General features: G+C 34.1%; 1 protein-coding gene across 1 annotated transcript; it reads left to right on the top strand.

Moving 5' to 3' along the window:
• Nucleotides 1–2,035: 2,035 nt before the first annotated feature.
• Nucleotides 2,036–6,868, top strand: LOC21390984 (potassium transporter 1). The gene is made up of 9 exons (XM_024169712.1): nucleotides 2,036–2,164; nucleotides 3,225–3,474; nucleotides 3,787–4,032; nucleotides 4,435–4,485; nucleotides 4,567–4,827; nucleotides 4,922–4,974; nucleotides 5,079–5,193; nucleotides 5,281–5,535; nucleotides 5,623–6,868. The coding sequence occupies exons 1-9, from the start codon at nucleotides 2,120–2,122 to the stop codon at nucleotides 6,573–6,575; spliced, it is 2,229 nt and encodes a 742-aa protein (XP_024025480.1). The 5' UTR covers nucleotides 2,036–2,119; the 3' UTR covers nucleotides 6,576–6,868.
• The last annotated feature ends 9,180 nt before the right edge of the window (nucleotides 6,869–16,048 follow it).

Genomic DNA, 16,048 nt, shown 5'->3' with positions numbered 1-16,048 from the left:
CCTTTAATACACTGAACATATTTTGCATTCCAAAACTAGATTTTGCAGAAGGCGCACCGGCTGGCTGCTTTTGTCTATTTCTTATAGATTTTCCCAAATAATTTAGTCCCTTCACTTCATTAATGATCTACATAGTTTTGTGCCAATAATCATCCTAAGCAATTATCTTGATTTGACTTTTCTATAGCAAAGGGGTAGTTTTGGGTCGGCTTGATTGATCAAATCTATTTTTTTTTTTAGTGTGAATGAAAGGAAAATTAAATACCCTGAATTTAATAAAATTACACTGAGCGTCTTCAAATAGGTAAAGATTGTTAAAATTCATATGGAAACTCACTTTAAACATCGTCTAAAGGAAGAGATTGAAATTTCATATTACAATCATAGCACATTATTTCACATGCTTAATCGCAAATTTTATTATCGTTTATTGATTTAGGGATACTCCGCATTTTTTTCTTCTAAAAAAAAAAGAAAAATCAAGGGTAAACTAACTTTGTCCCTTAGGTGAAACTAGCTAAATTAACTTTTATCTATTAGAAAAGACGGTCACTGTTTTCAACGATGCAATAAATAGTAGCCAAATACTACGAGTTTATCCCCAAAAAAAAAAAAAAAAAAATCAATAGTTAACTTGTCAATTCACTCAAAGCTCACAAGATAAAAGCGCCAAAAACCAAAAAAAAAAACGAGTAATGTCAAATGTGGTGGATGCCCAAAGTTTATTGTTGTCTCATGAGGAACAGTGGAATACGATAGATATCTTTGAATCAAATATTAATGATAACTACTCGAAGCATTGGTCCATATAGCTCCGCTCAGAGATGGCCTCAGCATAATTGGCGACTGGTTAATGTGTTGGGGGGTCAATGGTCATGCTGTTATAAAGTTCACCAATAAGTGTGACTTCTAGCGCAGTCTAATACTTTAGGGCGGCATGGGAAATTCAGCAAGTGTATTTATGGAGTAAATTAGGATGCCCAAATAAACAAGATTGCTTACCTAATATATTTGAATCTAGGTGTGGTCTCAGTCAAATTTTGATTCAGAATAAAAGTTGCCTAAACTAATGTGAAACTTTTCACAAATAAATAAAAAGTGAATATAAAACTAATGTAAAACCAATTGTACCTATGTAGAGTTTGCTAAGCAAAAAAATTAAGAAGAACTATGCCTAAATTTGACCGTATCCAAGGTTGTGATGTTAAAATGAGGTCCAGATTTGGTAAGAGCTAAACACGTAATGCACATCTTTCTTGTTTTTAAAATGATATGGCAAACCACAGAGGCATCTTCTTCTTCTTCTCTCTCTTTTTTTTTTTTTTTTTTTTTTTGGCATTTTTCTTTAGGCTTGAACTTCCATTGTTTTTTTTTAAAAGACAAGACCAAGGAAAAAACGAGAATAAACATTATATTTATTAGAAAGTTAATTACTATATATGTTTTTTTTTTTTTTTAATAAGAGAAGGGAATGACCGATATTAGCATATTGTTTGACTATTATTAAAAGGATTTTAAACACTAACAGAAATAGTCCCTAAAGATCTTAACGACAGTCCCTACCACAGTCCCACAAAATGTGTTGCCATTCAAAATACATGAGCTGAGGTCATGGACACACTAAATCAAATACTAACAGAAATATGCTTCACATTTAAGATCCTAAGAAAAGCTCAAACTTTTAACCACAAACCAAACCTCGATAATTCTTTACCACTGGGCCATCGGTGGTTACTATGTCTGATTAGGACTCAGGAGCTTTTCTTTCGGCTTTGCCTTTTCGTGGGCATACCCTTAGCGGAAAAAAAAAATACTAATAATAAATAAAAAAAATCTTAAAAAGGGACCTGGGTAATACTACTTAGGAGGTTTAGAGGGAAAATATAATACGAAGTTTGAGGAGAGTTAAGTAAAAGGCAATGAATGCACTTCTTCCATGTCTGTTAAACACAACACTCGCCACTTTTCTACTTACTACGGCTTTCACTTCTAACACTCTCTCTCTCTCTCTCTCTCTCTCTACCTCTGTTTCTCTCTCTAAGCCTATATATCTTCTCCTTCGACGGCTCTTCTTGTACCTCTCTCTCTCTCTCACTCTCTTCATCTGTCTAAATAAACAATGAACCGTTCTGAAGAATTTGTGGAACAGGGAATTTGTCAACGGGTACTTTTCTTTTCTTTTTTCTCTCTCTCTGAATTAACCAGCCACCATTTTTCATGTTGATGTTGAACTCTTTCTTATATTTCCATTTGTTCTTTTTCTTGTTTAACATCACTGTTTATGGTCCTTTGTTTTTTTAATGAGGCTCGTAAAGCTTGAACGAAAGCAGTTTCTGAGTGAACAATATGTTTTGCATAAATGTGCTAGGCCCTTTTGTTTTCTGTTTCCTGTTTTCTGGTTGAATACAATATGTTTTGCATAAATGTGCCAGGCCCTTTTGTTTTCTGTTTCCTGTTTTCTGGTTGAATTTGAATGCCTTTATTTCTATTAAAGGATTCTGTGAAGGTTTAAGAGAACACTTATTTATATTATTTCAACAAAGCTGATATAATCGTTGAAGAAACAAAGCCTAGGTTATATTATTTATAATTACAAATAATATAAATGAGTGTATAATTACGATACACTTGAACGATTATGTAATAATATAAATAATATAGGTTAAATAATATAGGTTCAAGTGTTTCTTATTTATAATTACATAATCGTTGGATTAATATAAATAATATAAGTATTGAATTACAAAGCTGACATATAATATAGGTCTATGAAGAAACAAGGTTTTCGCAGGTTTAAATGGATTAAAAGCTGACAATATCAGCACTAAATAGAATCTAGAATTAAAAAAAAAAATCTTTCTGAATTATTGCCTGTGTTTCTCGAGAAAAAGATTGTTGTTAACCAAGTAAGAAAATGAATAATTAAGGTCTCGTTCATTTTATGATCAATTCAAGTTTACAATTTGAGTTTTTTTTACAGTAAAAAACTCATAGAAACAGTCACATTTAATTTTTTTACTACAGTAAAAAGTTCTATGTTCCTCACATAGTCACATATCAAATCGAATTAAAAACTTGAATCAACGAACTAAACGGGTCCTAAAAATCAATGTTCTTTGATGCTTTGTCCCACTTATGAGGATTTTCATAGTTTTTCTTGCGGTTTCTCTAAACCATTTAACTTATTAGCTTGTATATTTAGATTTTTTTTTTCTTTTTATCAGAACTTGAAGAGGGTATCATGTACAAGTACAACTGTGCTAATATTGGCATATCAAAGTCTTGGAGTGGTTTATGGCGACCTCAGTACTTCCCCTCTCTATGTTTACAAGACCACTTTCTCTGGGAAGTTTAGCCTTCATGAGGATGATGAGGAGATTTTTGGGGTCTTTTCATTTATCTTCTGGACCTTTACTCTCATTGCTCTCTTCAAATACGTTTTAATTGTCATGTCAGCCGATGACAACGGTGAAGGTAGGGCTTTGTTATTTTTTTTTCTTATTTTCTTTAATCCAAATACTTAGAGCTTGCTTAGAAATTCATGATTGAGCCTGGGAATACCGAAAGGTACAGCTATGCAAAATTTTCTGAGAGGGAACAGATGTAATTGTCACATCACCTTTTTTGTGGAAAAAAAAATGGCAAATGGGGTTTTTGAGGGTCTTCTCCTTATGACTATAAAACATTATACTATAATTTAAGACAAGGAGTTGTGCAAGTTTAAGCATTACATGCTATATATAACTGATTAATGTTTGAAATGAAGTTTTATTGAATTTCATGCAGGTGGTACCTTTGCCTTGTACTCGCTTCTCTGCCGTCACGCGAGATTAAGTGTTCTACCTAATCAGGAATCCATAGATGAGAAACTGTCTGCGTATGTAACAGTAGGATCCAATGACACACGGCAGAGTTCAACTCTGAAGCTAATCTTTGAAAAGCATCCGAGATTTTGCGAAGCTCTCTTGGTCTTTGTTCTGCTTGGAACCTCTATGGCAATTGGGGATGGAGTACTAACTCCTGCAATATCAGGTGTCTGGATATAGTCAACTCTTAAAACCTCTTAAAATAGTTTAATTCATAACTGCCTTCAAATTTCATTGCTTAAATTCTTAATTTCCTAGCCTAGCTTTTTCTTTTTTGAAAAAAAAAAAAAAAAAAAAAAAAAAAAAAAAAAAAAAAAACTCCATAAGTTATTAGTGAGGACATTGATAAGTTTTATAACCTTCCCAGTAATGAAGAATTACATGTTCATGTCCTCACCTGGACAGTTCTCGTTTAGTTCAGTTCCTCTACACTTCGTATTCAAAACATGTGTATGGCCTTTGGTAACAAAATTAACTGAGTTTCATGTTTCTCTGTGGAATTTTCAGGTTTTTTTATTTGTTAGAAAGTTGATAAAAAATGTTTTGGCCAATGATTTTCTCTTTTCAGTTCTTTCAGCAGTCTCGGGAATTAAACTCAAGATCACAGAACTCCATGACAGTGAGTTTCGTATACTAATAACAAAACTTTAAATGTTGTCACCTAAGTTAAAGATTTCCTTTCTGACCTCTTCTCTTACAGATTATGTTGTCATAATCTCATGTGTCATTTTGGTGGGGCTTTTCTCCCTTCAGCACCACGGGACACACAGAGTTGCTTTCATGTTTGCACCAATTGTCACAGCCTGGCTTTTGTGCATCAGTGGCATAGGCATATACAACATATTCCACTGGAATCCACGCATCTTCCACGCTCTCTCTCCCGTTTACATGTTCAAGTTCCTCAGAACCACGGGCGTTGAAGGATGGGTGTCGTTAGGCGGTGTAGTTCTTTCGATGACAGGTATATCTCCTTTGAACTTGTGATGCAGTTAAGTGGTTTACTTGCTGCTAGATTATAAAGCTACTGGAAACTTTTCTCCGGAATACTATCTCAGGTGTGGAGGCAATGTTTGCTAATTTAGGCCATTTCTCTCCTCTCTCAATTAAGGTAAATTTGTAGTCGTTATTTATTGAACAGTAATGTTTTAGGATCTTCAAAATTTTATCTCCTATATCATCTTAATCTTAGGTTTAAAACTTTAATTATTCCAGATAGCCTTCACATTTCTAGTATATCCATCACTGATTCTTGCATACATGGGCGAAGCTGCATTCCTCTCTAAGCACCATGAGGATATTCAGAGAAGCTTCTATAAAGCCATACCAGGCAAGAACCAAACTGAATAGAGTTCCCAATTTTTTTCTTTTGCCATCTTTTTGAGCTGTGTTGATGTGAATTTATCATTTTTCGCAGAAGCCGTGTTTTGGCCGGTGTTCATTGTGGCGACTTTTGCAGCTGTAGTAGGAAGTCAGGCAGCAATCTCAGCTACCTTCTCCTTAATAAGCCAGTGCTGTGCACTGAATTGCTTTCCACATGTGAAAGTAGTTCACACTTCAAGCAAAATATATGGTCAAATATACATTCCAGAGGTCAATTGGATGTTAATGTGCCTTTGTTTAGCTGTGACAATAGGACTTAGAGACACAAATATGATGGGCCATGCATATGGTAAACATTTTTCTTTTTATTTTTCTTTTCTTTTTAGATTCATCATTTCTTAATAAATTTTTGATGATTTTTGTTGGGTTTTTTTAGGACTGGCAGTCACAACCGTAATGTTTATGACAACCTGCTTAATGGCTCTAGTGATGATAATAGTGTGGAAGAAAAAGATGATAAGTTCTATAGCATTCTTGGTGTTTTTTGGATCAATTGAACTTCTCTACGTTTCAGCTTGCATCAACAAAATCCCAGAAGGCGGGTGGATCCCAATTGTGCTGTCTTTGATCTTCATGGCTGTAATGTACATATGGAACTATGGAACTCTCAAGAAACACCAATTTGATGTGGAGAACAAGGTCTCCATGGACAGGATAGTGGCCTTGGGGCCTAGTCTTGGCATGGTTCGTGTCCCTGGAATCGGGCTCATTTACACCAATCTGACTAATGGCGTCCCAGCTGTTTTCGGACACTTTGTTACTAATTTGCCCGCCTTCCATCAGGTGTTAGTCTTCATATGTGTGAAATGTGTCCAAGTTCCTTACGTCCGCGAAGTGGAGCGCCTTCTTATCACTAGGATGGGGCCTAAAGAGTATAGCATGTTCAGATGCATTCTGAGATATGGCTACAAAGATCTTTTACAAGAAAACTATGATTTTGAGAATAAACTAGTCTCAGGAATAGTACAATTTGTAGAAATAGAGGAAGAATGTGATCCGAGAGGAACTAGCACAGATTGCTTTAGAGACATGGACAATACAGAACACACTTTCATCAACTCAAATCAAGAAGACAACATGGTTCGGCCTTCTTGTGATTTCCAAGCTGGCAAAGATGAGTCTTTGCAGATACTGAATGCAAAAGAATCCGGCGTCGCTTATATTCTCGGGCATTCCTACGCAAAATCGAAGAAATCGTCGTCCGTTTTGAAGAAAATGGCCATAGATATAGTGTATACTTTCCTAAGCAAAAATTGCAGAGGGCCTGATGTTGCACTGAACGTGCCTCATACTTCTTTGCTAGAAGTTGGTATGGTTTATTATGTCTAACCACTAGAAAATGAAAAATACCACTCTTAGATGTAACAAAATATGTCTAAGTATACATAAACCGTTTACAGTTTAAAAAAAAAAGGTTTTTTCTTTTCTTTTCTTTTTTTTTCCCCTGACTTCTAAGATGTATATTGCCCATGTGTTTATATCTAGAGAGAATAAAAAGGAAAAATTGTAGCTTCAAAAAGGTCTAGTCCATTCCAGTTTTAGGAGGGAAAAGATGTCTATCATATATGTAATATTGTTGGAAAGGGTAATTTTGCATCAATGCACCTTAAAGTTTTTTGTTATTTGCATATTAAACCCCAAATTTTAATTTTGGCATGCAAAAGTGCATTTGACAATCATTGGCTTATGGCTATGCATTCCACGTAATGGATGCCATTTAATGGACAACGATTAGGGTCCAAATGTCGAAATTAAAATTTTAAATGTTCAACTTGATAACTAACTTGAGGTGTTCCCTTTCATTAATTAAAGTCCATTAGCTATTGAACCCTAATTGAAATGTTGTTTGTCATAATAAAATAAATCCAGGTAGTTTATTTTTTATTTATTTTTGGCTCAACTATTTTACTTTAAGAGAGTTTCTCCAGTAGTTTGTTTTACCGGTAGTCTCAATTTTTGATCGTTGAATCTGATTTAAATCACACCAAATTAAAAAATATACAAAACAGACAAATTTTAATACAAATTTAACGATTAAAAAATAAAAAACAATAAGCACTAGAAGAAACTCTCTTCAACACTAGAAGAAACTCTCTTCAACTCTAATTTCTTCTTTAGTTTTTCTTACTCTATTGTTATGATGCCCGTTATTCTTTCTCTCTTTCCTACTTTTGACACTGTAAATATCTCAAGACCATACTTTGTACTATTTCTTCTGTTTCCCCCTAGCTTTTGACAATGCAGTCGCCAACTCAAACACATCTATTATTTTTAATATTTTCACTTTCCTTGATATGCATGAATTTTTTTTTGGTGCTAGAATTGATATGCATGAGATTGTTTCTTCATTCATCGAGTCCTTTCACAGTTTCTGCTCGACTTCTCCTTTCTGCTTTCAACTTCATTGTTGATATTTTCATCCATTGATTATATGTGTGTGTGTGTGTGTGTGTGTGTGTGTGTGTTACTCTGGCATCCGGCAGGTTTTTTTTTGGGCGTTTCTGGTCCGGCGACATCTTTTGATCGTTAGATTGGAAATTGACGGCTTGAATAGCAATGAAAAGGCACCTATTGTCATTTCCTTGGAGTCTGACACTGAACAGATTGGAAAAAAAAAATGCTGAAAAAAATAATGAGATCATACAACAATGAAATGACTTGTCGTTTCTGAGAAATTTCCTCTTTGGACTCTTCACTTTCTTCTCGTTAATTTTAGATTCCTAATTCTCAAAGGAGTGGTTCGTATGCAGCTTCAACAGAGGAAATTGTGCCGTAATTTTTTGGGGGGAAACGTGGATAGCCTATGCGAATTTGTGGTCGGAGTTGTTTAAGGTTCAATATGAATCGGGTTACTCATTGTGTTTGAAGATTACAATGATTTCTGCGAGAAATTAGGTATCGTTGAAAAATTCAGAATTGGGAGGATGAAAAGAATAGAGAAAGCAGAAAGAGAGTTTGAGGCGTATAGGAATATTTTCCTTTAAGATTTTATTTGTCCTCACTTCTTAAAGTTTGCTAATGAGTTTTAAATGACAAATTATCCCCAAGATACAACAAACCATTGAACACAATATCCAGCAAAAAATATTGAGTTCCAGAACAATTATATATATGTATTTTCTGAAGTCTATCAAATAAATACAGGGATGTATCCATCCTCTTTAAGTGTTACAACCTTTCACATAAAGATACATTTTCAATTTGATGGTTATCTTTTATATGCTGATGCACTTATATCAATAGTTATTTCTATTGTTAATAAGTGCTCAGATATGTGAGAAAGTATATCACAAAACACACGAAAACACATTTTCCGTTAATAATTTGCGCTGCAGCGCCCAAGAGGCGCGCTGCAGCGCGCGGGCTTAGCAAAACAGACCCGAGAGGTATGTTTTGCGCAGGCTGCTACAGCGCCCAGGGCGCGCTGCAGCGCACGGGCCTAGCAAAACAGACCCGAGAGGTCTGTTTTGCACAGGCTGCAGCGCGTCCGTGCGCTGCAGCACGCACTCCTGCGCACTGCAGCGCGTGCTTGTGTCAACCCACTCTTTCTGAATGTGTTTTAATCTAATTTTGTGATATCAAAATTGAGAGATATATTACAATCTCTCTAACAGGTATGGGTATCTTCATTTGTGGATTTTCCTATGGGTTAAATGTTCACTCAAGAATTTGCTTTAAATGGTATCACATGAATGAACCCATGCAAATGTTTCTGATAAAAGAACGTCGTTGTTTTTTCACATATTGTAGACTTTAGTATGTGTTATAATTAGTTTTTCTTTTTTTTTTTAAAAAAAAAAAAAATCCCTCGATGTGTAAAAAGAGGGAATACCGAAATAGAAGATCGCTCTTTTGTTCTTTGAATGGGTATTACTGTTTTCGTATGTGTAACATGCTTAACATTCACATGTAACATGTAGGTAATAAGTGTGTGTCCATCTTGCATGATGGTTGAATAGTCCAATTTTTGGGTACCAATGACCAGGAATCTTGTTAGAAAATACCTTAATGTTAAACTAAATCCCTATTTGATTAAGTCTTCCGAAATCCTTTGATTTCCTATGTGTAACCTTTTTTAACATAGAATGTAACCTCTAGGCTATGTAGTTGTATCTTGTTTTGGCCCTAAGAGAAGTGGTGTTTTTACATTGAAATCTGATCATTCATTCAATGTTTAATACGACAACCCTTAATTAGAAATTTAATGCAAATTAGATATGTATGTTAAAATAATTTTCTTTTGTATTATCTACATGTGATGCAGACCAACAATAGAAAGTTTCGTGATTAATAAGAAGTTTAGAATGTTTAGGTAGGAAGAATGGAATGAGAATTTGTATTTATTTATTTTTTTAAAGGTATCCTTGAAACTACAAATAGAATTTTCTTCCAGCGTTTATGAATAGTAAATTTCTATACAAATGCTATCCCTACTTAGGACCACTACTGACAATTTTGTTTACAATATGTTGGTTTATGTTTGAATGAAAAAATTTTAACTGAGATTATGCTCATATTTGTTCATTTCATAACTGAACGTGGTTATACTCGTTTTGTTATTAGTCTGGTTAGCATGATTGGATTCTAATCTGTGCCATAATTCTCATTATCCACAACCACACCAAGATGCTTTATTTTACACTTCACAAGTTGATCTTCATATAACATCTCTTTAGTTTATTAATTGCTCATTAATGGATACGTTCCTCGTCACAATCACACTTCTTGCATTTACGTTATTTTTCGTCTAAACATTGTATGATCAACCCATATTACATTGAAAATTTACTACTTTGACATTTTAAACATCTTAACAAATCTTTCACAATTCTTAACAATTTGTAACGACAATCAACAACATTTAGAAACGGTTATTCTATGTTTTTCTTCAAAAGTATCTTGTCGCACTGTCAATTCCTAAAAGATATAATAGGGTCATATAAACTATACATTATGTTATACTCAATGTTACACACAAACTGTCAACAAATATGTTTAAAATTTTCTACCACGAGAATCACTAATGTTACACACTGTTAAATAAGGTTACATATTAGGAAAAAGGCTACCATGTCATTTCCGCCTATTAAAAAAAAACTTTCTTTCCATTTAATATGTTTCATAATTACCCTTATACCCGCGAATAAATAAAATAATTATAACTTCCTATGTCTATACTATAACCTACCTCTCCAGCAAAAAAGAACCATCTGACGAATGAACAAACAACAACTGTCGCTTCCTTTATGCGTTGGCAGCACACATGTCCGCGGCTTCTAATTCGGCTGCCGAACGCGAAAGTAAGCCTATATATCGCGGGCGAGCGCATATATATAGACAAAGACTTAGATATAAATATAGAACTCGTTTACTTTATCGATTTGAGTTTTTAATTTTAAATTTTTATAATAAAATTTTTTTTAAAAATGTCACATTTAATTTTTTTTTATTACAGTAAAAAATTCTCATAAAATGTCACATCTGAACTCGAATTGAAAATTCAAATCTACAAAGTGAACGAAGTCTAATTTTTTCGTATTCCTTATCGTGTGTTTAACATTCACTTTATTAACACTCAATATTATATGTGTTAAACTATATTTTTTTAAATATTACACTTAAATAAACTAACTGTTATATAAACAAACGAACAATGTTACACTAAATTACAAAAAAATTACATTTGTTGGACTGGTCTGGAGGCCAGACTTAAGACCTTTGTATTACTGGAGCATGTGATCGTTAAACGAATTACCCTTTTAAGACTTTCCCTCCAGCTATTAATTACTATCTAATAGATGAATTGGAGATTTTTTTTAAGGTAAAAATTAGAGATGTTGTAAGAGTTCATCCTTTTGTTTCATAATATATATCTATCGAGAGATTTTTTTTTTTTGAAGCGTGATAAAGTTCATATGTGAAAGAGATATGTTAATTTTCCTTAAATTTTCCTTTTAAAAAAACTTTCCTTAGTTTGGAGTTAGTTTGGAGTATTACAATAGGTGCTTAGTGTAATTCTTATTTGTTTAAAGTAACATTATATTTAGCAATTTAATCGACCTTTTTAAAACTGTCTTTTGGTCTAAAATTGATCGAGATTATTTAAAAAAAAAAAGAAAAAGAAAAAAAGAGCAACATTCTGTTCGTGTAAAGGATTACATCAAAATGCAAACTAGCATAATTACATTTATAAAAACCTATGAAAAACACTTCAACCTTAGCTGTGATTGTTACACAGATGATATAACTTTTCACGAGCTAGCGGCAATATGTGAAGCTGCGAAAAAATATAGGTTAACTTTGCCTATATCTTCAAGTTAGAGATAAATTAAGAGAAAAAGGTGTCAAAGTAAAGAGTTAGTCATGGTTTGAACAATTTTTGTGTCGTCTTTTTTCGAATAAGATTTCTTCAAGTTAACAAATAATGAGATTGCTGCTTTTTTGCCTAAGCGTTTTTAAACTTTTTTTTTTTTTTTTTTTTTGACGATTATGGATTCTTCTTATAATTAGAACACTGGCATAAAGACTTATTATGGTCTATGGATAACAAAATGCAAGTTGTGCAAGTTTTACAAAAGAATAAAATGAGTTGTATTTTGTTATCTTATGATCTTAGAATGGGTTATGTAGTAAATATTATATATCATGGTTCTATGATGAAATGTGACCTTTTGACTTAGGCTGCCATCAATGTATATTCTATTTGAATCTGAAAGACGATCTCCAATACAAATGTTAATGTCAATTATATATTTAACATCAAAATATATGATATGAGATGTTTATGTTATTTTTATTTTTGCTCAAACGCATAATGCTATTTGAAATGATAAATTTACTTTTTCCCAAGTTATAATGATTACATGAAAACATAAATATTGGTTAATATAAATATTTCAACCAATAACAATAAAATGCTAAATTTTTCATATGTTATATTTAAACAAAATGCCAAAATTTTTATATACTATACTTAGTGGGCATGTCACCTAGGTGTTAATAAGAAATTATTAAAATAAAAAGTAACCAAAATCATTGAAAAATTTTGTTACACGAGATAAGAAAAACAAAAGTATTTACAGAACTAGTGCTTGAAATACTTCCGACTTGGCCAATTTGAAATAAAGGATCATGACATGTCCTTTTTGCTTGTAAACCAATGGGGGACTAGACACTTTTTTTGTTTTGCCAAAAGTTGAAACAAAACTTCAACAATGGCAAAACGCATAAAAAGACATTAATGTAACAGGATCCTGACACCAAAAAAAAAAAAGGGAAAAAAAAGTATGCATCAATGAGGAGAGTGCAGTTGTAGAGATTAGAGCAAGAATGTAGCAAAATCATATTACACCTCTTTTGTGGACCTGTATTTTTCTTTAGACAAAAATGAATTAGGTTTTAAACAAAGCTAGTTGGTTATTAGGCAGTAGGCACTCCCAATTGACGCCATTTTGATGTAAGCGGGGGAGGTGTTGTCCTTCCTTCCTTCCTTTCCTTTGATAAAATGGTAGGACACAGTAATATGGTCCTAATCTGTTATATGTTTAGTCGCATGTATTCGCAACATTGTTGCCGAACTAATTACTTTTGAGACACCAAAAATTAAGATGATATCTGTTTTCATTTTCAAATCCTAAGCCACACTAGCACAGTTACCTTATTTTATGTTTTTAGATTGCAAACTAGCGTAATTTTACCTCTTTTTAAACAGCTTTATACTAGTTTCAAAATAGAGAACAAAATCAAGAATCTAGCAGGCTTATAGTTTTGGCAGGAATAGAAAACCAACCATCCTCTGGCTAGTCTCCTATAATAAAAATTAAAAGGCTGTTACCGTTGGACTAGCTCTAAAACTATTTTACCTCAATTTTAGTTGCCATTTCACAATTTCTGAGAAAAATAACAAGACGTGTTCATCAGTTCCGTTGGACATTTGTAGATGATTGTCCACCAAAACCGACCGAGACAATAAGGTTAACCAAACCAAGATGAAAAATGAGTTTCAATTTTGGTTAAACCGCAATTTCAATTAAAAATTTTAAACTGTGTTATTTTTGAATTTTTATTTAATTTAATAATTCAAAAAAAAAACAAACAAAAAAAAATTTAATGGTTTAGTTGGGGGATTCGTATCCTGATTCGAATCATAGTTCGTGGTTCGCTATAGTGTTTTCTCTCACAAAAAATACACATAAATCAAAAATAGAACCAAACGTCTCCGCGCCCTTATAAATAGGCACTGATAGCCTTTTATAGATGTGAGGGTGGGAGAAATTGTCATACATTTTCGATGTGGGACTCCAAATTTTTAGTGTTGCTGAGTTTTAAAACACCTAAAAGTCAATAAATATAACCGCGTGTCATTAATAACAGACCAAGGGCAGCTACCCTAGTAGTTAAGCGCGCTAAGGAGTCCTTGGGTCAAGGGTTTAACTCCTCACCATTGCGAAACTTAAAAACGTTTTTTTTTAGATGAGCTTCGGTTTGGTTTGGTTAACCGAACCTCAAATCCATATAATTGAAACCGCCCGTGTACATAAACGGTTCAATTTTTTAACTGAATTTTCAATTTATAATTGGGTCGGTTGAAATCGGTTCGGTTTCTTAGGCGAGCAATTGGTTCTTGTCGTTCCGGTTTATTATGAAATTCCCTAACATAAGATATCTCCTATGACCGGGTTCACATGCATGAGAATATAACATTATTCTCTACTAGGAGTGTAATTCGGCCGGGTAAGCTCAAGTTGGCCGGAAATTTGGGCCGAGCTGGACACTACGGGTTGAAGAAACTTGAAAAATAGTAAAAAATAGGCCAATATGAAAAGCTTAAGAAAATATATAAGTCAATTTTTAGTTATAGAAATTAATAGGCCATAACTTGTCAAGTTATGGTTCATAACCAGATAAGTTATGGATAAACTTGTAAGTTATGGTTTATAGCCAGACAAATTATGAATAATTATGGACAATAACTTGTCAAATTATGATTCATAACCAGACAAATTATGAACGAAAACAATAATTTAACCTATTTATTAACTTATGTAAACTTTTGACGTATTAATTTTAATTCATCTTGGCCTATTTCCCTCTTTCTCTCAAGAAATTTTAGGCCGCAACACCAACTTGGGCCCTACAAACCGTCAAACCCGTAACCCTTCGGGTGACCTCGGGTAGGCTAGGCGCCTCTTCTCTTCCTCAACTTGTTCAAGCAGTGCTTCTAGTTCGGTGAACAAAATCAAAATCAAAATATATCTACTAAAATTAAAATCAAAAGTAAACGCAAATATGAAGAAGTTTCGAGGCCGCAAGGGAGAAGAAGATGAACGGCGGAGGATGTGAGAGGGAGAGAGGCTGAGATGAAAAGACTAAAGCTTGAATTGAAGTAAACCATGGACATGTACAGCTCAGTTTGCAAAGAAGCAATCTCAGCCAAGCTCAATTTGCAAAGAAGCAATCTCAACCAAGAATAAGGTAAACTTCATACTTTAAAAAATAATATATATATATATATAAGGCCCTTAAATGAGATTTTTAAAATTGCCGCTATTTTGCAGGTTAGAGAGCTGAGCCAGTAGAAGCTGGACGAGATCAGGAAGTTTGAGGAAGCGAGGTTGGCCAAAGAGGCGGCTCTTGCTGCTGCGGAGATGGAGAAGGCCAAGTGCAAAGCTGCCATTGAAGCGGCTGAGATGGCGGAGAAGGAAGCGCATCGATGGAAACATGCGGAGATGATGGCCAGGCGAGAGGCGAAAGAGAAGTGAGAAGTGAGAGAGACTGAGAGAGAGACTAAGGAGCTGGGCTGGGCGGCGCAAAGAAAAAGAGAGGTGAGAGAACTGAGAGAAATGATACTGAGATAGAGTATTAGGGTCCAGGTGGTATGAAAAATGAATGTAATTCGTCCAGGTCTGCGAGTAACGGGCCAAATGAAGCCCGACCCGCGCCCCAACCCACAATGTGCGGGTTGGGCCTATTGTAATCTGAAAAAAAAAAACTATCACAAATTTCGGGTAGGATTAATTTAGGTAGAGCATGTTCGTCGGGTTCAGGCTAAATTCTTACTGCCCTATTCTCTACAACCTCTAAAGGGTTGGATAAAGTGGTTGTGAATTCCTCTTTAGACTCTCACTAAGAGAGATCCAAGATTCAAGCACCGAACTCCCCAATCTCAGAGGGTGCTTATCAATAAAATAAAATAAAAAAACATTATTCTATGCTATGCCTATTACCGCACAAAGATCCGTTCAGTAACATGAAATGTTAAGACATCATGGTGTTAAATAGCACGACTTTAGGGGGGAGGGGAAAGCATTAAATATAAGGCATTACGGAAATACGTTGAAGGAAGGGAACTGGGCTATGAAGAAGACCCACATGCAGTGATCATTTGACGATTTTGTGATGCACCGATTGATGCCCTACGCCTTGGGGCACATAAAAGCAACTTGATGGAAATTGGAATACACGCATTTTTCTTTTTCTTTCTAAAATGCCTTCTTATTTTGGGCAACACATTTTTCTGTTATTATAGTCCTATACATAAATGAGGCCCTGGATTTTCATATTTTGGCTTTCCACACTTTTCTTTTCTTTTCCTTTTTTTTTTTTTTTCTCCTGGTTGAGTCAAGAGCAAGTTGTCAACCTATCACCCTCCAAGGTACCCTTGCCTGTAGGGAATGTGGAGAAATTAAAGCTGAACTAAAGTGATTCCAACCAAAGCAGAAAGAAGAAGAATATTTTACTTTCTGCGCATGTCAAAGATGATCTATAGTTTCTCTAGACCCCTAGTGAATACTTTTTATTTT

The sequence above is a fragment of the Morus notabilis genome, unplaced genomic scaffold (genome assembly GCF_000414095.1).
Source record: "Morus notabilis unplaced genomic scaffold, ASM41409v2 Scaffold685, whole genome shotgun sequence".
Lineage (NCBI taxonomy): Eukaryota > Viridiplantae > Streptophyta > Magnoliopsida > Rosales > Moraceae > Morus > Morus notabilis.
Note: the sequence above shows the minus strand (reverse complement) of the source record. Positions and strands in the feature narration are given on the sequence as shown.